The sequence below is a fragment of the Anser cygnoides genome, chromosome 3 (assembly GCF_040182565.1).
Source record: "Anser cygnoides isolate HZ-2024a breed goose chromosome 3, Taihu_goose_T2T_genome, whole genome shotgun sequence".
In the NCBI taxonomy this organism is placed as follows: Eukaryota; Metazoa; Chordata; class Aves; order Anseriformes; family Anatidae; genus Anser; species Anser cygnoides.
Window position 1 is genome coordinate 116,478,346 of NC_089875.1, and position 24,815 is coordinate 116,503,160.

A 24,815-nucleotide genomic window follows, 5' to 3' on the forward strand; every position below is an offset into this window, starting at 1 on the left:
AAAAGAAAACAAATAAAACCCTTCTAATAAAACACTTCTAATACTTTTTAATATAAAAGACTTGGCTGCGCAATACCACCAACATAAAATGTTTAGATGATGCAGCGATTTTACACAACTGTAAAAGTGAAATCATGCATTAACTTGCTAAGACAAAAAGATGTTTCCATTATTCTCCCTGAAGAATTTCTTTAAACATTTTTCCTTAATATGCGATGACATCCTACACCAGAACAGACACCCCAATGAAAAAGGATTTCATAAAATCCCAAATAGCACAGAAAACCTAGGGAAAAAAAAAATAAGATGGGTGATTATCAGAGAGTATATTTATTCCCAGAGGCAAATCACCAAAATCATGTCTTGATGTAGAAAGAGAGGAGAATGTGACAAGTCTGGAGAGGAGGAACACTAAGGATTAATTAGGAAACATGCAAATTTGTTCAGCTTAGATACTTTGACTAATGCCTTCATTCAGATACAAAATTTTATGTGGGAAGGGTCTGGAACTAATATAGCTGTCTAGGAAAAAAATGGAACAAAAGAGGAACAGCTGATCAACTGGCTCTCTAAACATCTGTTCTCTGTCCATAACAGAGAACAAAAGAGGAGGTGATATTTTTTTTTCCACAAAAGATTGTTTCCATGAAACGGAGCAGGGTCTCAGTTTTATTCAGTCAACCTTTTTGTTCTGTCGGATTTTGAAATTTTAATTGTCAATGAACATATAGAAAGAAGACTCATTGGTCTGGTGTTGGACAACATCCACACCAAAAATGAATGAATCCATATGTGCCAACAGTGTACCTTCTTGTGCAAATGACCCAGGGCTTCCTTCCACTTCCCTCTCCCTGTCTATCATGCAGCGCACTCTGTGGTATCATCAGAGGTACACAGTGAGTATGAACGCCCATGGGAACAAACCGCAGCTACAGCCTGGAGCAAGACCAGGCTCGTTCCGGCAGTAGGACAAGACAGACATGCATTTTTTTTTCCAGGGCAACTGCATTTGGCTTGTATACTGCTGTACAATCACTCATACAGCTGAGGAAGGGAAAGAAGAGCCCTTGACAAAAGAGAGGAAAGCACTCAGCTGCAAATTTCTGCATTTCCTCCAAATTTCCCCATGGGAAAAGGTGATAGCCTTTATGAGAGAGTCCCAGGGAAGAGGATGGCGAGATGCAGAGTGGATTTTTTTTTTTTCTTGAGCTGGATGTGGCTTGGGTTTTCGTCTTGCAACCCCTGCTCTAAACAGTTCGGTCAATATTTACATAAATATGTAAACAAAAAGCCAATTTCAGGCATCAGAATTTTGTGGAAGTTGCCAGTAAAACACATCTAAATTTACACAATATACATTTCATACCAACAGTATCAAAATGCTGTATATGAAATTAAAAGTGATCGCCTGTACTTTTGGATAAGTTTGTTGTTTGTTTTTTGTTTTTTTTTTGGGTTTTTTTTTTTGTTTTTAATAAATTAATTGGAAGTTATGCTGAAGGGGTGACTATTAAAGACTTTGCAGTGATGAAAATCCTGACATCTTGGTTGAGGATTTGTTCAATAAAGAGGACAAGTTTGGGGAGGGAAGCAGCGTTATCCCTTCAAATATGTATTTTTGTAGCTTGGAAAAAGTACCTTTTGGATTTCCTCGATGCAGACGATAACTGAGGTGGGGGAGCTGCTTTGCAGGAGGGAGATCTCAGAGTTTGCACTACACATTCCCCATGGGTCTGTGCTAACACTGATGAAAAAAAGGGGAAAATCTATGACATTAAGATGACAGATTCCATTATATTTGCACCTTCAGTGGCTGTCTGGTCAGGAAAAAGAAAGTGTGAATGTGCTGAGCAAGATGACTTTGACTTTTAAAAATCGCTTTTATCAAGGTCATGCAAGCAGCCCAAACTTTTAATTACCACGGGGAAGGTTTCCATGCCTGTAGCTCAACACTGGTTTTACCTGGGAACGACACCAGAGCATTAGCAAGGTGCTCTCAACGTGATGGAGAGACAGGCTGGCCATTTCCAGAGGTGCTCAGCTCACAACCCAGCTGGGAAATCGTAGAATCAGAGAACGGTTTGGTCAGAAGGGACCTTAAAGTCCATCCAGTTCCAACCCCCTGCCATAGCCAGGGACGCCTTCCACCAGACCAGGTTGCTCAAAGCCCCATCCAACCTGGCCTTGGGCACTTCCAGTGTGTTTTATTAACATGATTTTTTGTAAGGAAAATGCTTTAGTTATTTGTTTTCTGTATTCTTTCCATATTTTCACCCTCCCATTTGGTTTCCATTTTAAAAATTCTTCAGTCGACCTTTGGGAACAAATTTCTGTCTTCATCTCGGCCTCTCTGAGAAGATACTGTCTGTTACTCTGATGACAAAAAATTAGAACACGGTAATTCATTTGCACATCTCCTCATCTTTCTCTCACACGAATGCAGGAAGCAAATAGCCTCATTAGTCTGCAGCCCCAGACATGCGTGCTCTAACAGATATCACAAATTTGCCACTGGCCACATATCGGTGAATTTTAATCCTACCAGAGATATTTCACTTCATTGGGTTGGTTGTTTATCTTTAATAGCTCTGTATACCTAGCGCCCTATAAAGCTGTTAAACAGTAGAACTTATTCTATGCATAGCCTCTACTGATATTGCATGGACAGATTTACCCTTTTTTTCCACATATAAAGGATATATAATGTATTTTGATACATGCACATACATATACTGTTCCTTAAGTCTGGTGATAAAGCCAATGACATACCTTTCATCCATAAATCAATCTAACACTTCCTATCGTTAGAGCATCTTTGTGAAAAAAAATTAAAGTTAACACATTGGGAAATGTGTTATTTGAGAAAATAAAATCATATGCTGTATCTGAAAGATGCTGCAAAGGTATGCAGCCAGGGACAGCATATTCAAGGTTACTCTTTGGGTGGGAAAAACCTAAACCAGTACTCAGTGAGTATTTCTGAGTGCCTAATCGAGTAGCCCTACAACATTGGCTCAGAAGCAAATGTCAATGTGCAGTCAGAACAACTCTGCCCAGGATACTTTGTGGGCCAAAACTTCCCCAAAACTAGCTAAAATGATGACTCTCAATTACCTTTCAATGGCAAAGCAACAGCACAGGAAAAAGGCTAAATCATTACATGGACATCAGCTCTGCAAGAAAGGCTCTAGGTTCACTGGGTAGCCCAGGAAAAGACTACAAAACAAGTTGAAATTCAGAAGGAACTTGCCTCAAATATTATTTTCCAAATCAATAATTTGTTACACTGAAATTGTCTTTGTTTTTAACTTACAGAGAAACTGGGTCGAACACACGCCAAGACAATCTCGATAATAAAAGCAAGATGACTGAAGTTTCAGACTTCAGCAGGGCAAAGAAAATATTCTACAAGTGCCCAAGTTTTTCCTTCAAATTTAGAGTTTTTATTTACTTATTAATATGATTGCAACTGTGTACAAATAAAAGAACTGAAGAAAGCCTGTTACTATTTTTTTCTATTTTTGATGTTTACTTGGTTAATATTCATTGCACCAATAAAATAACCTTGTTTTAAAAAACGCAGACAAGTACCACTGAACCCACTTTGTCCGACATTTGTAGACACACTGACGAAAACGAACTTCTTTTCTAGATGTTCACCCAAACATACCTCTCAGCAGTGCTACTTTTAGAAAGTCTTAGCAGTTCAGCCTTCTGGAGTCAGATCTCCAGACAATAATTCAAGAAAGAAAAAAAAAGACTTGCAGATACTAACTATATTTCAAATGTCTCCCTTTATGGTTCTCTACTGCTGTTAACATTTCTATTAGATTGTTGTTTTTTTTCTAAGTACATTGGAATTTTGGTGAATAGAAAATCTTGGAAAATCATTTCTGCTGTGAAATATGTTAAGGATGTTGATTTACAATGTATCTTCTTTCTAATGATGACAGGAATTTATTTTGGAAATCATGAGTTTACCCCTAAGAATTATCTCATTATCTCTGAGAATTAACTCATTTCATACTATCTGCTTTTATTTACATTGTCATAAGATCTGTCTCAGACCACATGACTTGTTTTAATACACTGGAAACAATGATTTAGTTATGTCAAATCTTATCGAGTTATCTTGAATTCAAGCCCAGATTTCACCAGTTGAAAATAATACAATTTTAACAAAGTTTCTTTCATAAAAATGCATGACTTCAGAGGCAAAAAATTGCCCTTTTCCCCTTGCATCAGCAAAATTAACACCTTCCTAAGAATTAAGAATTTTGGTAAATGATTGTTAATTACCTGATTTCCTGCAGTGAGAGATGACTACCTTATGGTACTAAACCGCATCACTTCTACTTAGAACCGCACAAGGCAAAGACTTTTTATTAGCAGGTACCTATCTGCAAATATGTTTGTCTTACCTGTCACCAACATATTTCAGAGTGTAATTTCATAAACACATGCATAACAAAATATTCAAGAGGAAGCCTTCAGTGTCACTGGCACTACTGTTATTCTGTTATTCACCTATTTTCTGGCATCTTGCAGGATCTTGAGCCATAGTCCAGGACTCCAGCATGCCGAGCTCTGTGCAGTAATAGCATGAAAGAAAAACGAATAGCTCATATTCTCAATATTCAAATTTGGTATTTAGGTCAGGGTTGTGTTGCACTGTTTCACCAAGGGAGAATTTAATCAAGGTCAGAAAAATATTGTTCCCAGTGTTGAGACTTTCAGGAAAGAAAAGGCAAGGTTAGGTATGGCATGCCTCAAGTAATCATCCACATCAGTGATTGGACCGACCAACTTTTATGAAAATCAAGTTATCACCAACTTTCACTAATGTAAAATATAAATAGCATGTGTGGATTTTATTTTCAACAGAAGAAAAACAAAATCAATCATATGTAAATGCCTCTAAAAAATACGTAGGTAGATACACACTTGAAAGCATCAATGTCTTGCTACAAAAACAATTAGATTAATTAAAACATTAAGAGTCTGAATGGAGTTAGTATGAGCGGTGGATTGTCCCAGCCCTGGTTGCATGGAGCCTGATGTGGCATTTTCACAATCAGTAAAATGTTTTGTCTTCTTTCCGAAACACTGCCTCCTGACCAGGTGGATACACAGCGTGACAGGACTTGCAGACCAGCATTGGACCTTCCCCATAGCAGTCTGTGGTTGTTGTTGTTTTATCTGCAATATTTTTAGAAAAGGAGGATTCAGGCTTATGTCCCACTCACTTCTTGGGGTGGCCCAAGAGAATTTACACATTGGGAGAAATTAGGACTGACTGACAGCAGTTCAGGTAACCTACGGGGAGAGCTGACTACTCCATCATTGGATCAATTACATTTGGGGCATATTTCAGCTGAAAGTCATGCTGATTGTACTTACAAAACTTTCCTGTATATTTTTCACCTCCCTACGAACTAGTCATAGAAGAGCTGGAAGGAACAACAGTGCTTCTCACACAACACATCTCCTTTCTCCCCTCTGGCTCAATTTCCATTTCCATTTCCATAAAGCACATTATTTTTAAGAATCTTGTGGTAGCTCACGTGATCAGGAACACATGCCAGCTATTTATTCAGCTTTGTAATTTATATATCCAGGCCTGCGTCCAGCAAGAAGGGCAACTAACATTCCTTTAGATGGAAGCGATCATGCATGCATCAGGCGCATCCTATCTTGCATATGCAAATGACACTTAATTGCAAAAATGCCCTCAAGGAAATAAATTCCATAATTCCTTGCAAACCCTCAGTGGTAAAGCGTCCTACAAACAGACTGCCTTCTGCTGCTGATAAACCGCAGAGCTCCAGATAACTGGGAGAGCAGCCTTTGGATATCTCATCAACTTCTGCTCCGAGTTTTTGGCAGCTGTTATCTCCCATTGCCACATACTAAACCCTAGATGTCGCAAATGCCTTGGGACAAAGACCATGTGAAGATCTCCATGGCAGTACTTGCTAATGGGCTTTCCACCCCCGCCCCACACCTTCACACCAGTGCAACCTCTGTAGGTCTCACCATAAAATGGGTCTGGCGCAGTAAGAACTGCAACGCTGTAGGAGGAACCACACGACACGACGTGGGTCAGAACAGCCCAACGGGGAGCTGCACGATGGCACGTACTCATGCGAAGCCGCCTGACGGCTAAAGCCTGGTGTCCAGCTACTATTTGGCTATTAGCAGGACCCAGGTGGGGCTTGAAGGGCTGGTTGCTGAACCACAAAGTCTTCAACGAGGTAGTAAATAAATAAATAATAGTTTTGCGGCCTTTTCTTTATCACCATCACAACTAAGTTGTCTTGTGTCTGTTTCAGATGACAGTCACTAATTTTTACGGATTTCCTTCCTGTATTTGCACCTTAATGCCCATTAACCAAAAGTCTTTTTCTTTTTTTTTGGTGGGTTTTCACACATGTTCATTAAAGGAAGCAGACCCAAATAACTATTAGTTCAACACAGCTTGTAACCTGACGGATGCATCCGTGTACTAAATTAGTTCTTCCACCTACTAGCAAGAAAAAAAAAAAAAGAAATCAATACAAATTTAATACTATGACTCCTCTTCTGAAAGGAAAAAGGCAGGTCAATCTATCTTGGTTGCACAAAAAAAGGTGGAAAGCTTATTTGATCACATCTGAGGGAAAGCTCTAGTCAGCCTCAACAGTTTCTTCTAGATTAAAAATATTAATAAAAGCTGATTTATATATATATATATATATATATATATATAAGTGAAACTTTTCCCAAGAACAGGTACTTCCAAGACATTTATTGCTTGGCAGCTCATTATAAGTCAGTGAGAATTTTACTACTAATGAGCACGCTGCCAAGTCAGCCTTCAAATCTTGTCTTCAGCAGATCTTTGGGCAGATCCTGACACATTATGCTCAAGTAGCTTGACAGCTTTTTGATAAAAAGGTCAAAATCCTCTGTTCTACTCTCCTATTCCTGTTATGCACAGCAGCACTTAGCTTGCAGTACAGGAGATAAAGGGAGATTTTCTGCCATATCTCTCTGACTGCCAGAGATTAACATAACATTTTGTAATAACGCAGAAGCTAAGCTGGAAATCCAGGCTGCCCCAGAACTCCCAAGCCAACCATCCCAGCAATGTGAGAGATTTTCAGCCACCCCACGACAGAAACGAAGGTTGCATGAGTAAGCATCATTAACTAGAAGAAATGAATCCTCAGTGGTGGAAATAGCAATTACTCAGAGACACTCATCAGTGTTACGGATCTAACATGATTTAGACAGGCGAGGGGTACCCCACCTCTGCTCTCTCGTACCATTGGGGGTCAGGATTAACTACTGACGTCAGGGGAGTATTTCTGGAAGGAAAACACTCCAAGATGTGATGCGGACCAAAGCTACTACTAACAAATAGCAGGGTTTATTAAGAAGGTTGGCACTGATATGAGTACATTGGTGCAATTATCCCACCTTATTTTTCGTAGGACTGCCATAAAGGTGCCAGCTAAAGCAGAGAGCTCTGCCTGGGGATACCTACAATACCAGGTATTCACATCTGGCTACTGATACCAATGCAAAGGAAAGAAAGGCCTAGGATGATTACCAAGCATTAAGGCCAGAAGGAACTGCTTTACAGGCTGGAGAGCTGCTTTTCACACCACTGTTCTTATCCCAATAATTAGAGTTTACCAAAAGCCTGATGTAGCAACACCAGAGAAAGGAAAATCCTCCGCTTCTCAAAATACTTTGTTCCACTACTAACTTACCCTTCTTACAGAAGACTAGTCGAAGCCAGATAAATTCAAGCTAAATATAGCTTGATCTTCCAAGAGCCCACTAATTGGAACAGTCTGCCTGTTCCCTGACCAGGGACACTGCAGCATGAATAAGAAGTAAATTATAAACCTCGACTTGCATTCCCAAGGGTTGGAATGGTCTTTCTGATCAACCCATTGTTCAACACAATCTTCAAAGAGCCCAAATAGATGACTTATTATTGGTCTCAACCTGAAACAAAAGTATCCAAAGGATACACATATATCTTTCATGGGGGCTGAAGGACTGTAATTAAACACTGATGCTTAAGCAAACAGGAGAGCACTTGGGCTTCTCAAGTTTAGCACTGCTGAAAATAAAAGTGAAAAATCCATTTACCAGCTGTAGCTAAGTAAATAAATTAGCAGATGACGACTTTTTCCAGTTGTGAAAGAGAATGACCACAGCACATGGCTGCAGCAATTAGCGACAGATGAGCTAGTTTTGTAGAATCAGAACAGAGCCGACCAAGCCCCAAGTGAGAAGGCGTTACTAAAGTTGGGCTGGGCTTCACATACAATGGGAGCTGGAAGGACCCAAAGGGGCACAGTGACCAACCAAATTTGACCTGCAATGAAGATTACACATAAACAAGCTTGCAAACCTTACACCATTAGAAAGTTTTTTCTTTGTTAAATAGAGATGGAAGCCATTAAAAACAAACAAAATCTTTAACTACAGAAAAACCACGGAAAGAGTTGATTATGTCAACAGATAAGAGAAAAGCTAAAATTATATACAACCCCAATGGCAAATCAATATTATTTATATCCTCCTTAAGAGAATGAATAAATAAAAAGCTGTCTGATAGTGCAGAATATATAGGAAATGGTAAACTAAATCAACTGATGCGATACTGCTTGCATCACTGCCTACAGGACACAAATGGGACATCTGACCTGGAAGCCAGGGAAAGGAAATACTGTCCTTTTTAGGATTTTGACCAGATCACAGACAGGCTGAAAACACATTCACAGGTGAGTATAGGAAAAGGAAAAAAAAAAAAAAAGGAAAAAGGGAAAAGGAAAAAGGAAAAAAAAAAAGAAAGAAAAGGAAAAAAGGAAAAAAAAGAAAGAAAAAAAGGAAAAGGAAAAAAGGAAAGAAAAAAAAAGAAAAAGGAAAAAAAGGAAAAAGGAAAAAGAATAAAGAGGTCTTAAGAAAAGTTCATTTTTATCAGATTCCCATCCAAAGTTGTAATACAAAGTGCGAAGGAAGGAGTTTTTCTGATTTCAGCATGACCCTCCCACCTGCGGGCAGTCTCTCTGATCCAAAAGACAAGAAGTCCGGACCTTGCGTTTGTGGATCTTTCCCCAGAAAAAAAGCAAATCTCGGCACACAAGCCTCGCTCCAGTATTTTTCTGTCATCTGTCCAGGGTGAGGCTGCAATTGCCATCATTGCAGCTACCTGCTGCCACACTGCACAAGGCAGAAGGTCACAAGGGGACCATGTCTCAGCCTTCAAAAAAATGGAAGATGGGCAGGAGCAAAAGACAGACAGACGGACAGTAGGAAAATGAAAGGGAAGAAAACCCAGAGAGATAGAAAGCGGCAAATTTTGCAGTGGAAAGAAGGTTGTGAGAGGAAACTCCAATCACTGGGAAGGTAAGAAAGAAAGAGTTGAAGAAATGTTGTGCATCCAAAACTGTGCTTCTTTCCATAGCCTGAAACATGAACTAACTTCAGGAAGGATATTATCCTACTACCCCTACTTGTCTAGCAAAACATACTGTTGACATAGAAATCCAAGCAAACCACAAGGCAGCATCTGAATGCTTCTTTGCCAAGTGACATTTCCACAATTAAATCACTTCCTGATGCCCTGCAGAGCATGACTGCCTAGATGCTTTTGTAGGCAGCAGAGGGACTTCTCCGCAATGTGGATAAATTAAGATTCTGCCCAATAACTTGTTTTGGCTTCGAGCTTGATGCAAGAGAATTCAATTTGACCTACCCAGCCAATGAGCTCTGATATTTGTCTACACTTGGCCGTGCAATCAACATTGCAGGTCCAGGGGAAACTATGGTTTGTCCTATTAATTGCAACACCTGGTGAAGAAGAACACTTCAGGTTTTCAAGTCTGACCACATTGGCAGGCCTGCTGGAACAGCTCCAAAACAAACTGCTGTACATTAATGGGTCTATCTCATAATAATTGGCACCGACATTAATCTGTTACAACAGAATTTCAACTCTAGTGATTTTTCTTCCCCCTCTAGCTAGGATTAAAACTTAGCCATCAGCTCACAACACTTACAAAAAATTACCATTTCACAATGCTTAGAGGACAGCTACAGCTTTCACCTCTCAAAAAACATTCATGAAATGTCCTTGGTCAGTTTAATTTGGGGGTATAAAAAATTAATCTTCAGTCCTTACCCTCCTCCTGTACCATTAACTGGTTCTCTATAAAACCTCAGCTATTCTTAATTAGCTAAAGGATAATAAAACCCAGGGCAAGATACTCTGGTTTGTGCCAGCTTCTGCAAATCCACAGCTATAAAGAACTGTGGTCTGACACACACCTGGATGTACATATGAGGGAAGGGCAAGGTGTTCGGTTGAGGCAAGTCCTGTTGTATTTGCAGGTACTATAAAAATCCCAATGTTTCATTAATAAAATTTCACTGTTAACAGGAAAACAAACAAGTGAAAACAAAACAACCAAAAAAAAATCTGAGTTAAATGCAGCCCTGGAAAGAAAGCCGACAGGAAAGAGAGGTGTTTTTAAATATATTGCACAACTCTATGACACATGCAACTTGCAGGGGGGGAAGAGGGGAGGTAGGCAAGGAGTAAGCTCTATAATTGCTTCAAGAAGAGAAATGTCAAGCACAGAAGATGCTGCTTGACACTAAGAAGTGGACTTTGGGGGCAATACTCTTTTTAAATTTACGTTACACAGGATCCCAATTTTATCTCCATTTAATCAAAGCTCTCCAGCACGCAGATACACTGTAAAAAAAAAAAAAAGGAGCAGGGGTAGCCTCTTATAATGAGTCTATGTACAGACAAGACAGGAGTGGAAAATGCAAAGCAGCAACTGATTCCTGGGGACAAGAGCAACCATCTCACGGCCCAGACCAGGGCTCTGCCCTACAGGTCACCATCTTCACTGTCCCAGCTTCTCTCTGTGATGTTAGCTGTGGGTTTGTCATAGTATTTTATCACATGCCCCACAACCCACAGTTCATCTGCCAGGATATTTTTCTCCCTCTTCAGTAAAAGGGTGCTGATGACATAAGCCACCAGTACGCTAATTAAATCAGCTATATTTCAAACGTATATGAAGAACTGTAGAAGCCAGAATACGAAGACACATTTTTGGTTTGAGTAATATTAGCTAATTATAAAGGGTGTTTGTCTACATCTTTTGATAGAGGAAGATAAGGACCACTTACTAGAAACAACGACAACATTTCAACTTTATTTCCATTTGAAAGCATCAACTTGTCCTGACAAGAGACAACATTTCCATCAGTCTTCATTATTAAAGGTTTCTTTCCAAGGACTTTTATTTCTTTCTAATAAAACCAGATATACAATCATCTATGGATGAACTGTTTCCTTGGTTAGTACACCACATGTGATATGGGAGATCTCCATCTACCTGATTCAACTCCGAATCATATTCAAAGCTTGCTTTCCCACATCTGAAGAGGGAAGCTAGATATTTGCAGAGGGCTTTTCCTTCTTCATCTGTCCATTTGTTGCAGGACTAGAAAAAGAATGAAAATTCTGTCCTGAAAGACTAAAAAAAAATGTTTTCTACATTTCCTCTGACATAGAGGTACTGAGATGGAGAACAGAGCTGTAACACAGAAACAGAGTTATGCTATCCCTCAGCCTGAGAGTACAGACATCGGATGAATACAGTGCCCACCTAACAGAACTACTTGTGGTCAAGGACAAACAAAAATAGCTATATAACACTCAAAGTTATTTCACTTTTAATGTGATGTACAAACGTTCGAACAGCCCCACATGCTGTACAGCTCCTTATTGCACTGATGTGGAGAAAAAACAAAACAGGAAGAACTTGAAGCACTGAAATGGCAAATGAGGACAAACTCTCCTCACAGCAGTTTTCACAAAGGTGAGAAACAACTTTTACATGTCACCGTGCTTTCTCTGAGGGTTGCAGCAACGCTGATGGTTTCTTGCTCCTGACAGCAGGTTCAGGACCTTTTCTCTTCTGGTTTTCACGATGCTTCCTGTGGTCATGCTCCAAGACAGTGCTGTCCACACTCTGAACTGGTCACCACTAAGGCTCATTTCAAACCAGAATTTCTCTGCAAGAGTTGCTCCTTGTCCTCTCACTGGTCAGATCCACTGAAGACAACCGTCCACTGCTAGGACTAGGAGAAAAATCAGCAGCTCAGATTAGATACATCTTCCATATAGGCAGAGGTTCCACTTCAAAAAGGAGGTGCCTTAAAATCCTCTGAGAAACACCACAGTTAGCTTAAAATCTGAACCAAAAGAAATGAAATGCTAGAAGACCTGAAGTAAGTCTGGGGTGCATCAAGCACAGCACTGCTAGTCGGCTGAGGGAAGTGACTAACTCACTCTACGCTGGTGTGGCCTCACCTCAAGTACTTTGTACAGTTCTGGGCACCGCAATAAAAGGAGGACATAAAACTATTAGGGAGTGTTCAAGGGAGGGCTATGAAGGTGGTGAAGGGTCTGGAGGGGAAGGCAGTTGAGGTGCAGCTGAGGCCCCTTGGTTTGTTCAGCCCAGAGCAGAGCAGGCCGAGGGGAGGCCTCATGGCGGCCTGCAGCTCCCTCACGAGGGGAGCGGAGGGGCAGGCGCTGAGCTCTGCTCTCTGGGGACAGCGACAGGACCCGAGGGAACGGCATGGAGCTGGGACAGGGGAGGGTCAGGCTGGGGGTTAGGGAACGGTTCTGCACCCAGAGGTGGTCGGGCACTGGGACAGGCTCCCCAGGGCAGTGGTCACAGTACTGAGCTGCTGGAGTTCAAGAAGCACTGGGACAATGCTCCCAGACATAGGGTCTGGTTTGGGGTGGTGCTGTGTGGAGCCAACAGTTGGACTCCATGGTCCTTGTGGGTCCCTTCCAACTTGCCATATTCTTTGTTTCTACAGGAGTCTGCATAACCCTAGACGTTTTAAATATTCACCACTAAGACTCCAGATATGTAGTCCCATTCTGAAGCTCTCTGAAGTGTCTTAGAAGAAAAAAAATATATAGAAAAATGTACCGTGACAAACTTTTCCAGCTTTGGTGAGTCAAGCTCCATATTCACAAACAACTTTACAAGTGAGTAACTAACATTTTCCACCCCTCTCTGTTATGCAATGGTAAATATTTACATGCGGTCTCTTCCACCAATGTGAGTGACAGCATCAAACCAAGTGCTTAGCCAAATGCAGTTACGGCTTCCACAACCAGTTTTGCTCACTGAGATAACACCTTTAGCAAGTGTTGCTTAGTCATGGGATTAGTGTTATTTCCACCTCTTTTTTCCAGAATATTGTTGGTGGTGACTTGAGTGGAATTTTAACTTTCAAACCTGACCTAAAGCCTCATAGGAGGATTTACATCATCAGTTATTCAGATCCTGGGACTGAAAAGCAGGAATTGTAATCTGAGTTTATTAAATAAGGAGCAAATCAGGCACTTCCCTTCTTTTTCTTGTTAGACAGGGAAATAGTTAACTTCAGCAGAACTATTTTATTTTTTCTTTTTAAAAGGGGACCTTCTGCACTGCATTTAAACTTAGCACGTAACAGCAAAGCTGGATGCAAGCGAAGACTACATTGCAGAGGAAGGATGCAGTGAAGTCCCAGGTTGCACAATCAGCTTTCTCTAACACCAAATGACCCAAAGCACACCAGCAACGCTAGTAGCATGAAGGAAGTATTATCTTTAGTGCCTCTAAAGCCTTCATAACGGAAGGTCTCTATTTAACAACAGACAAAAGTTTTCCAGCAGAGGTAGGAAATACTAACTCAATGATGTCAACACATCTATTCTGTCAACATTTTCTTAGGAAGCTACTGAAACACAGTTGTTTCCTTTGGGTTTAAACATTTCCTTTAAAGAAATTGCCTTGATACTAACAACATTAATTAGCACCAGATATGCTGGCTGAGCTCTGAGTGGTTTCCTGAACTGACATTCAGCTGGAAGCAGAACAACCTTCTTGACACGCTAGAGATGCTGTCATAGAGATATTTTTGTGAAGAAAGCAAACAGGTCGTTACATAAGGATTTTGGATTCCTAATTCTGTATCTTACTTTGTAACCTCAAGATAGATCCATTCTACTGAAGGGAAAAGTCATACATATTTTCTTTCTAAAGCACTTTGGTATCTACGTGTGAAGAGAGAAAACCAAAATACTACTTTTAATTTTGTAAAAACAACAGGAGGTTATGTAGAGGTCACAGATTGCCACATCTACTGTTTAATACCTTTACCTGCAAAATACCTTCCATGTACAAATGAGCAGGTGATATAAATTCTACTTATAGAATTGGCATAAATCCTAAATTAAGCCACTAAGGGGTGAAAAAAAAATTACCTTTGCTAGACTACACTTCCGCTTTGATGAAAGGCAGTTTTTCTTTAAGGCTTCTCTGGTCTGTAAATTAAAAACAACCCCCTAAAATTAGAGGTTACAGTTTCTAAGTGTAGAAAATATTCATATAATGCAGGATTAGAGTCGAAATGACCCAAGTACCTTTCTGTCCAGAAGTGTCCCAAACAACAGGATGAAGAATCCCTAAAAAAAATGGAGATAAAAAACAGTTACAAAACACCATAACCACATGAAGTTTCTTAAATACTTCTTCTAGCATAGATAAAATAATGCTTTTATCAGTGCAGAACATCTCATCACCTATGACAATGATAGCAATGCCCCAAATGAGTTTACCCACCCAGGTCACATGGACTATCCAGGAATGCCAAGAATGGATATATAATTCATGCTAATTCTCATTACAAACTGGACTGATGGGTTACATACCACAACTTTTTCAACATACTTAATAGAAGCATTAGCCAAGAAGAACCAAGGCAGTATGGATATACAATGGTATGTCAGGTAACATTGGACTTTGACACTGGTGAGTTAATCGAAACTATCCTTAATGGCAAGTAAGATTTTCTGGGTATTTGTTGGGTGATAGGGATTAGATATCTTTGCAGTTACTCGACATTAACCCATGTATTTTAATATAAATTCTTCCTCTTAATTTTTCATTAGACTCTGTATCAACTGGTTTGTTCTATTGCCCATCTGCATCCATGTCAACGCAGAATACCTAGTGCAGCTACTGCGTTAAATAGATAAGATGCAAGGAAAGCCTGCTTTTCAAGCACAGCACATGCTGCCAGCCCCTCTTCGATCTGCTACCTTTTCCCAAGGTCAAAGTTTGAGAGGGCACTATGCCCAGACTTGCTGGGTTTACCTGGAAGGCGTTCAGTAGTGCGAACGTAACATGGAATGCCAGAGAGTGACTATCAATGATTATTGCTAATCCAAACCCCCAGGTGAGGCCCAGAAGAGGTGTCAAAAGGGCAACGTTTTTGCTAATTCGGATCATGTTGCTCAAATCTTGTGACTTGCAGCCATCTCCAATAGAGGGTCTTCCCATCTTCACCACAACCACCATCACCACCGCCAAATTGACAACAATGATGCCCAGAGCAGGTACGACAAAGGCCAAAAGGGCTTTCGTCTCATACCAGTTGAGCCAGCAGGCTCCACTCCTTAAATATCCATTTTTAGGTTCAGTAATAGCAACAGTGAGGATAGATATGAGTAATGGACATCCATATCCAATAGAGAATGCTGTAGCTATGAACACAGATCTTGTTATCTTAAAAAAAACTAATAACAATCCATAGAGAATCAAAAGACCCAGGGTAAACATCCAAAAAAACAAGGCAAGATAGAAAAAGTGAAGGAAAAAAGTGGCTGCTACACACAGCCGATAGTTTAGGGCTGTGTTGTGCACAATAGCTGCTACGATGAATAAAATATCAGCAATAAGAAGTGACGTAGCTATGTTCACCAAACAAAAATGGCGCATGTAGGTTATCTCAGTTTTTGTAACGTGATGCCACACAACAGTCTCGATGGTAAGGCACAGAACCAAGCTGAAAATAGAAAGGCCTAACCCCACACATGTAACGTAATCCAACACCATGTTTCGCAGCATGGTGGGGGACATCAAAATGGAGAAGGATTTGAACGTCCGGCGGTGGTGCTTGCACATACAAACAACGCTGCTGATGTTGTCTGACTTCATTTTGCATGCCTTGCTATCCCATCTCCTCTCAGCAGAGTGCCATCCAACGCACTGAGCCTTGACGTTCTCCAGTTTATTCACCTTTTCAAAGGTGAGCAAAATATGCTGAAGCTCTTCTGGAAGAGACACAGATAAAACCATTCCGTTCACAAAAACAGGGTCCAAGCGGCTGGTTTCTATAATGGCTCCAAGTGTGGGAAATGCAATGCTGATTGCTTTGGAAGTCCTAGGCAACTTCAAAAGTTCTTCTTCTGGAATGGCCACGCGCCCACTTATATTGCTTGTCTTATTTAACTCCATAGAAAAATCAAAGCTCTTCCCTGAAGTATTTTTATATATGCTGTAGCCTTTAGTAGAGATGAAGTGTTCCTGTATACTTTCCGACCCATTCCTTAGAAGAAGTTTCCCAGCAAATAAGTTCACTGAGTCCAGTAATGTTGAACTGGCATTTCTGTCCCTGACAAAAGCCCAATTGGAAATGATGGAGCTGTTCAGAATATGGTTTGCTATCCTGCTATAACTCTGAAACAAAGAAGAAAAATAAGTTAATTTTCATGTTAAAAGAAAAGTTCTATTATTCCATTGGCAGTCTGCAAGAAAAAAAAAAGCTAATTTAAATTCAAGATTAATTTCTATAAAGTAAATATATGTCTTTGTCAATAAACAGGTTCACATGACCCATCTCAGTCAAGCCCACACATCTCACTGGCATGAGTCACCAACAGAATTGTACTATCCTCTTCACATCAAAGCTCAAAAGGTACTGAGAAGAACGGTAAAAAATAAAAAAATAAAAATAAATATGACACCACTTCTGTTTCAGATTTTGACCCGCAATGTGGCTCTGTTTACATCTCCCTCTGCACCGTTCTTCCCCCACCTCTCTGATTTCTGAGTTCGTCAGGGAAAGATTTCAGTTTTTATCGTGCAACATGTGAAAACGCAATCGTGATCAGCATCTCCAACACTGCTTTTTCTGCCATATAATACTTTAAAAATGAAGTCTTCCTTGTACTGCTCTCCCAAGTCTATAAAACTGTTGCTGCAAACATTTGCTTTTAAAGAAAACGAATTCCGCCAATGGGAACTGGAGGATTTCTGCCATACGTGAACAGGTGAAACATTTTCTCTGACAGCAAAACATGGCCCCCCTTTGGAAACTCGTTCCAGGTGATCTCCATGTGTGACTTGCAGCTACCACTTCTTTGGAGAGTGCCTGCAAAGTAAGAAACTGCACGGCTGCTCTGGCAAGCTCAGATCCAACTCTTCAAACCCATAAAAGTAAATACCTGCATTTTTCCTCTATTGACATTTTCTGACAACATCAGGGAAATATTCTTTAGCAGTTCCACTATATCAGCAATGTTTCCTGGAATTGCTGGTGAAGACAGGATATCTGGGATGATGCATGAAAAATCAGCTTGGCAGTTGCTATTCCCATGGTCATCAGCACCAAAATGTTTTGCTTCATCTCCTGGCTTCCCGTGCACTGGCTTTCCTCCTCCTACAAAGGGCAGGTGTCCTCCAGCAACACTAACATGTCCTCCAGAACTTGGAAGAGGTTCATGTTCAGAAATCCTCTAGAGGGAGAAAAATAAATTTTGGAGAATTAATGAACAGAATCAAAATGATGCTACTGCTACAACCTGCAAACTGTACAGTGCTGGTGTGTTTAACTAACATGCAGAAAGACCTGAAAACCAGGACCAAAGCTCCACTGAGAAAAGTTTCTTTCTTGCACAATGCATTTGGAGGAAGGGGCAAGAACTGAATATATTGCCTTACTCTTCAAGTGACTTGGAAAAAAAAAAAGTTTTTTATTTTGTAGTTGGGGAAGAATTTACTACAAATCATCTAATTACTACAGACCTTTGTAGTAATTAGAATTTGGAAGCGCTTTTGTACAGCTGTTCTCTCAAGTTCATCCTAGAGTATCATTGTCTTGGTTTAGATCTGTGTGAAAAAAAATTAATCAGGTGAAGAAGATAAGTTCATTTCTGAACTGTTTCAACATTGGAAGTGAATTTGGGAAATTCCTATTACTTAATTTAAGATGAAGTCAAAGCTTCACAGTAATTTGGTTTCTAGGATCCCATCTTCTTCTCACAGTAATTTGGTTTCTAGGATCCCATCTTCTTCCCTTTGCTCAAAATTTAAAGTTTGCGTGGGAGGGAAATGTGTCTTCACAACAAATTATGACCACAGGGGAAAGTAGATGCGTAACTGTTAATGTTACCTGAAAAAGTGACTGAACATCCAGATTTGCACAGGCATCTATGAACATTTGCCACTTTCTATCTTTGCAGACAAAACTCATCTCTCCATGGAAGGAGGGAGAACAAGGCTGAATACAGATAGCTCCGCTAACTTCACAGGGAATCAGATTTATACACCCATCTGGAAAAGAAATCAAGCAGATATTGTTCTAATGCGCATGACAGCATACTACGATCCATGAGGCGAGTATCGGGGGCGTAAATACTGATAATGGATAACATTTCAAAAAAATTACAAGACACGTAGCTATTCACTGTACCTTGCAGATTGCCAGTTTTTGACTCCTTGCTGAGAACCTGAAAAATAAGGTAAAGTGGAATGTATATTGAATGTGAAAATAAATAAAAGGCAACTACCTGGAACAAACTAGAAAGGTGACTTCAATGGTAGAGTAGTCCTTCTGAGGTCCAGAAGACTTTTTAAGATACAGAATAGATTGTTTATGGCCCATCAATCATACAGAACAATTCAGAACTCTCTATTAATGTTTTGTCTCTACATTAAGCCTTCACAGTTGTACTTTTCTACTAAAGTGACAATACCGAGCTAGTGGTGAAGATCATACATGCCTCCAGTAGTTATCTCTGAGTGAAAAAGCCTGTATTGATTTTAAGGTCTCCAGCATTCTCACACTGATGTACAAGGATCTGTGTGATTTGTGCCGTAAGATGCAGCTACAGCTGTACAGAATACCACCACCAACAAAGCCTCTTTGTTCCAGTCCTGATTGGAAAGCAACACCAAGGCAGACATGCCATGCTCAGCTTAAGGACGCTTGCTGGGACTGCGTGTTGTACAGGCAGACTCAATCCAGAGCAGTTGCTCAGATCTGGCTTTCACTTCTCGGTCAAACGGCTTATCTGCCATCAGCCAAACGCCGTCTGGAAAGAAACATTGGCTGTGTGATGCATTAGAAATCACACTGCTACTGCTATCTAATTTCTAACAGTCCCAGAGTTGTGCTGGGGGCTGCTTGGCACATTGAGTGTATTGAATATTGTAAAGTTTCCCTCCCAGACCTACTGATTTGACTAATTCTCTCACTGCAGGCATCTCTGCTTTGCCACCCTGAAAGCCAGCAAGGAACTTTTACCAGGAGAGCTCTCCAAGACCTTACAGCCTCTAGTCCTCAGGGAGAGGCATCTCTTGTCATCTCATGCTTTGAGGTCCCAAAGCAACAACCGTGTTCCTTGCCTACAGGTGTCTGTACAGAAAGAACAACCCGTAAAAAAAGTGGAGAGGAAGGTATTTTATGTTTCCATCAACTATCATAAATCCTTGGAAGAGATTTGTATCTCACTGGCTCAGATCTACTTTGAATAAGCACAGTACAACCAGACCAGAAAAATTCTGGATGCATTATCCAGACTGCCTAGTAGATCCATGGGAATTCTGGTGATAAATAAGATAAATATAAGCTGTAGCGTTCCTGATATGAAAGAAGAGATTTTTTCCTTTTACTGGTACGTAAAACTCAATTCTGAATAACTCAAGTGAATGGGTGATTCCCCCCCCCTGCCCCCCCATTAAAATCAAATGTTGCAGGTTTCTGTGCCAGAAAGCTCTGGAGTCCACGGCCTCTCACGGACGCAAGGTCACCAACTTCGCTCACCAACTCACCCTGGGAGCAACGCGTGGTGCAGCCGGGAAGAAGTGCACAGCCCAAAGGAGCAGGCAGTGGGCCACCCTCACATCCATTGCCTCGCATTTACTGCTTTTCTCCTGGAAGAAAGATATGCTGAAGATGGCAACATCTGTTTTCCCTTCTTGAACATAGTCCAGTTGCTAGTACGTGAGCAGCTAAACCCATTTCAAGCACTGTCCTCGCTGGGCATGCAAAGTGATTTTCAGACATTTATCAACTTTTTACTGAAAATGATTTGTGCACTTTTATTTAAAACAAACAAAAAAACCTGTTCAATATTAGAAGTTACTGCATTAATAATTTACTGTAAACTGCAAGGTGCAGAGCTTAAAGCATTTCAGCCTGTGGGTGCCTTTTGAAGCAGTTTCACGCAACCTCGTCTCTACGGAGTCTAACTTTTGCTACTCTCCTCGGGCAGTCCCTGATGAGAATTGCCATGTGAGATGGAAAACTCAAGCCCTTGGGCCTCAGATATCCAATTATAAGCACTGAGAGCAGATGCTGCCTTCAGCAGGCGCTACCGTTGATTCAGCACATGGCAAACTGTCCAGAGGTGGCAGCCAGCCTTGGCAGAGCACACAGCCTTTATCATCAACATCATAGGACGTTGAAATGTATATTGAACAGTTTTAAAGTTAGGTTTAAAGCTAGTGACTATTAGCTCTTCTAAGGACCAAAACTGATAAAGATAAGCGAACCACAAGACTCAGATCAACACTGCTGAGGAACAGGAGATGACCAGGAAACACCTAAAGATATTAGGTAAAGGATTGTACCAACTTCTTTTCAGATTTCTGCAGTCATTAAATAATATTTATTGCATGCTCTTAGCCCTAATTCCATTTCGCATTTGGGAATCCTTGAGTTCGTCATGTTTCGTTATTAGTTCATATCCACTTTGTATTTATACACTTATGGAACTCCACCTAGGGCTGTTACCTCTAGGTGATGTAACAGCCTGGGACAGCTCCAGGTATCTGAGGCTCATGGAGATATTGAGCTATGTTACCGGTGAAACACAGATCTCGTTCAGTCGCATTGCTTCACTCATCATGGAAACTACCCAGCCTCAGCACTGCAAGAACATGCCAAGGTTACTACTACACATCAACAGAAACATAAAGCAAGGCAAGTAATACAGCAAGAAGTCAGTCACTTTCGGGAAAGAATATGGACATGCTTATAGAAGTATACAGGCTTGCAGGTATCTCCTGCCCAACTCAGGAGATGGTCACCAGATGCTGTATCTCCTCCTCCAACTAATTCATTTGTTCATAGCACCCCAGGAGGGCAAAGGTCCCAGCAGAAGGAAAAGAAGAGTGAGGAATGAATGTCTGGACAACGGTTAAAATAAGAGGAAAAAAACTCTTAAAATAGTAGAAAAGGTAAACTGATAATCTATTTAAGAAGTAATTCAAATTTAAGGTAACCAGTTTATGAAGTCCTTATCTCTGATTTCTGCTAGTTTATAATGGAAGCATTCTGTAGAACCTACAAAACTTTCCCTCCTTACTCCATGCCCAACGACTCATCGCGAGGCAATCTGACCTTGCACGATCACAGCATTGGGAACTACACCCTCAGACTGGTGGACCCAAGGTTTCTGGCCAAAGGGTTCTCCATCACCTTAGGTTACAGCTTTCCCCACTCTGTTACCCCAGAAGTAGAACTAGAGAGACATACCTATTCCTTTATAGGAATTCCTCAATAGGAATATCCTTTATAGACATACCTATTCCTTTATAGGAATAGGTACCCAGCACAGAAATTCCAAGCACATATTGTGCAAAAAGACATTTTACATTAGGCTTGTCTATTCAGCTATACAACTTTATTTCCCCAAACGTTCACAGCAGACTTGTGCTACGTGTATGCAATATCTGAAAAAAAAAAAAATATTAAATCCTTAGTTATGGAACTGAATTCTTTTTTTAGGGCTTGAACGCCTACATGTTTATGTTAAAATCCTAGCGGTTCACAAGCCACCATATGATCACTCATACTGCTAACTGTTGCATGGTATGTTAAAAAGGCTACAGCAAGAGTCCTCAACGTGGTCATTTAAGGAAAAAAAAATAAGGCTCTTACTTATACAGAGGCTTGTTTGGTATTAATTACTTTTATAAAGGGACACAGTTGGAAAAGGTGAATTTAAATAAAGCAATTTAAGTAAAGCAAGTTCCAAGAGGAGAGTGATCTTTACAATAACTTCATAAGAAAATCTGAATTTTTCTGAGAAGTGACAACATGGTGACTAGAGACCAATCACAAAACTCCAAGCAAAAATCAGAGGTTAATTAAGATGTCTAATTACTTCCACAGACACAAGGAGCAAATATAAAACCGAGCAAACAAGTGCAAAGTTAAAATAGCCTAAAGCAGTTAGATTTCGTTTAGTCATCTGATTTCACAGATGACTTCAGTTCCCTCACTGATAGTTTTCGAACAGTTCTGGCAAAATGTTTCGTGATAGTACTCACCGTTTTCAGGAGTCTGGGTTAAACTGTAAGCAAAATTAACAGAGCCAGAGATCCTCCAGATATGACGGGTTAGCATCCAACCACTCATCTGCCGCCATCTTGCCCCAGTCTCGCTATTATGGCCTTACCCTGAGTTGCTTCTTTGCTCTGATTCATTCATCCCATGAGGAAATAACCTTTGGCATCGGCCTGCTTTTTTTCTCGTCTGACTGGATCAACGGCGAGGAACCTGCAGATGACGATACAGGTATTGCACTGAAAAATGCCAAAACAAGTTGCAAACGCCCACAAAACTGCTGGATTGCCACCTGTCAGGAGTCCTCACCAGTGAGTCATGCCTGTGTGGTTTGCACCTTCCATCCCAGAGGAGGAGGCACCGTCTGCTCTGCTGTATTTAACAGGTCTTCAGATCTTCAGTCTTCAAAGATGAAAAGAATTCACAATCAAAACTTAGCCAAGTTAACGCATTATGCTTCGTAAATCAAAAATGACACTACTGATAATACTCTGTGCAGCTAAAAAGCTGTGACCAAGTGATCTTTTCCTTATGGACTGCACAGAGAGGGGGCTACAGTTGCCTGCTGAAGTTTGTGCCATGTTCAGCGTTAGCTCTCTTAATATTGGCTCACCATCATTCCTGCTTTTCTGAGGATTGCCAACAGCCAGTAATGTACAGCATGCAGTTTCTCATAACAAAGACCACTTCCCACTGCTCTACCCACGGGACTGTTTCAGATGAACTTCGGCCAAAAAAAAAAAAAAGTTCTTGAATCCTGCAATATGTTTGTCATGAGTTTTTAGGGTTTCCAAGTCATTTTGTTTGCTACCACAACTTAAGCCAATCATCAGCCACAAGACAGGTCTTTTTAGCCCAGAGGTACGCATGATTTATTGTGCTGTTTTGATACAGACAGCATTGCATCTCGTGTTGGTATCAAGCGGGAATTAAGCCAAGCACAATTAAACAGCCAACATAACCGACCTGGGGACGTTAAATGATTTGCACTTGATACAGTACCGAGTAAAGAAGAATTAAAAGGTGGCTCCTTAGCTCGCCTTTAAGTCAAAAGTAAAGGGGTGAATACCAGATCACATCAAAGTATGGGCAAGTTTTTAAGACACTTTTTCTTGGTACCTGGAGTTATCCTTCTACACACACCCAGAACCTTTGCTGTGGTGACAACTGAACACCCCTCAATTCTCAACCCCCCTCAACCTAAGCATCTGTCCTCTGAAAGACACGAAGGCTGACATTTCAGCACAGACATACGTGCACACTTCTCCCAGAAACAAAGAGGTATAAGTCTGTGCTCCCTGGGGCTTAGAAAGACACTCAGATCATGACTTTCCACAACCAGGGCAAGTGCTCTGAACGTTGAATGAGCAGCACCAGTCTCACCCTTCACAAGTTGGTCGAGGCTGTTTGGATTTTCAAGATGGGAGGTATGTGCCTGGACATCCCAAAGGGAGTGGTTTGTCTTTTCAGCTCTTGCAAAACCCAATTTCCCAAGATAGATGAGCAGCTGTTTTGCAACTGCTCTGAGAAAGCGATCAGGAACATCTTAGAGAACTTTAGTAACAGACAAAAGTAAGGCAGCTACAAAAACCTGTTTTCATCATTTCCTTTGGAAAAAGATGGGAGACTTCTGCTAAATTATGACTTTAAATAAACGCCTTCTATTCATTAAAGTTCACCGTGTTTTTTACTTTGCTAAACAATTCAAAAATCAAACCTTGCATTACGTTAAAGCTTTTCACCAGACTTCATTCCTTTAAAGCAACATTCATGAAAAATGTTATCTTCATCATGATTATTTGAATAAAAAAAGCAGACATGGACCTGTAAGTTTTTCCAAAACTGTATGCAGACAAAAGCTTTTTACAGAATATGAAAATGGAATAAAATATTGCATTTTTAAAATGCTCTTCTGTTGTTCTGTTCTTCATTTGCCTTTTTCCTTCATCCATAACCCTTTTAAATGTTGTAATCTCAGTCTTTAGTTCTCCACTTTGTATTTAAGAAAAGACTCAAACATACATTTATCCATGTTACTGGGTGGCATCAGGATCTCAAAAATAAACTGAAGATGCACAGAAAGGTCAGTTTGGACCAACAAAAAATGAAAAAAGAAAGGAATAAGAGTTACTAAAAAGTTGAGGCTTCCAGTCACAATTAAAAACAAAACAAAACACCAACAGTAAGCTTTCCAACTGTTGGGATAACTATCCTGTAAGTCAGGAACCAGAGTATCCTAGTGAGTAAATTCAAATATGAAAGATGAAAGTCTCCAGGGGTGAGCTATATGAATGATAATGAATACACGTTTT

At 40.4% G+C, this 24,815-nt stretch overlaps 1 protein-coding gene across 4 annotated transcripts; it reads right to left on the reverse strand.

Annotated features, from left to right (window-relative positions):
- Positions 1-10,778: 10,778 nt before the first annotated feature.
- Positions 10,779-24,755, reverse strand: ADGRF4 (adhesion G protein-coupled receptor F4). Of its 4 annotated transcripts, none has more exons than XM_066995037.1 (9): positions 22,488-24,755; positions 19,983-20,084; positions 18,622-18,658; positions 18,322-18,482; positions 17,375-17,665; positions 15,243-16,607; positions 14,510-14,551; positions 14,351-14,410; positions 10,780-12,162 (listed from the first exon to the last, which is right to left on the reverse strand). In XM_066995037.1, exons 2-9 carry the CDS (start codon positions 20,058-20,060, stop codon positions 12,157-12,159), a joined length of 2,040 nt encoding a protein of 679 aa, XP_066851138.1. In that variant the 5' UTR covers positions 20,061-20,084; positions 22,488-24,755; the 3' UTR covers positions 10,780-12,156. The 4 variants fall into 4 exon arrangements, with proteins under 4 accessions (XP_066851140.1, XP_066851138.1, XP_066851139.1 ...); XM_066995038.1 differs by having other exon boundaries at positions 20,947-24,755; XM_066995040.1 differs by having other exon boundaries at positions 10,781-12,162; positions 18,622-19,243; positions 19,983-24,755.
- Positions 24,756-24,815: the final 60 nt, after the last annotated feature.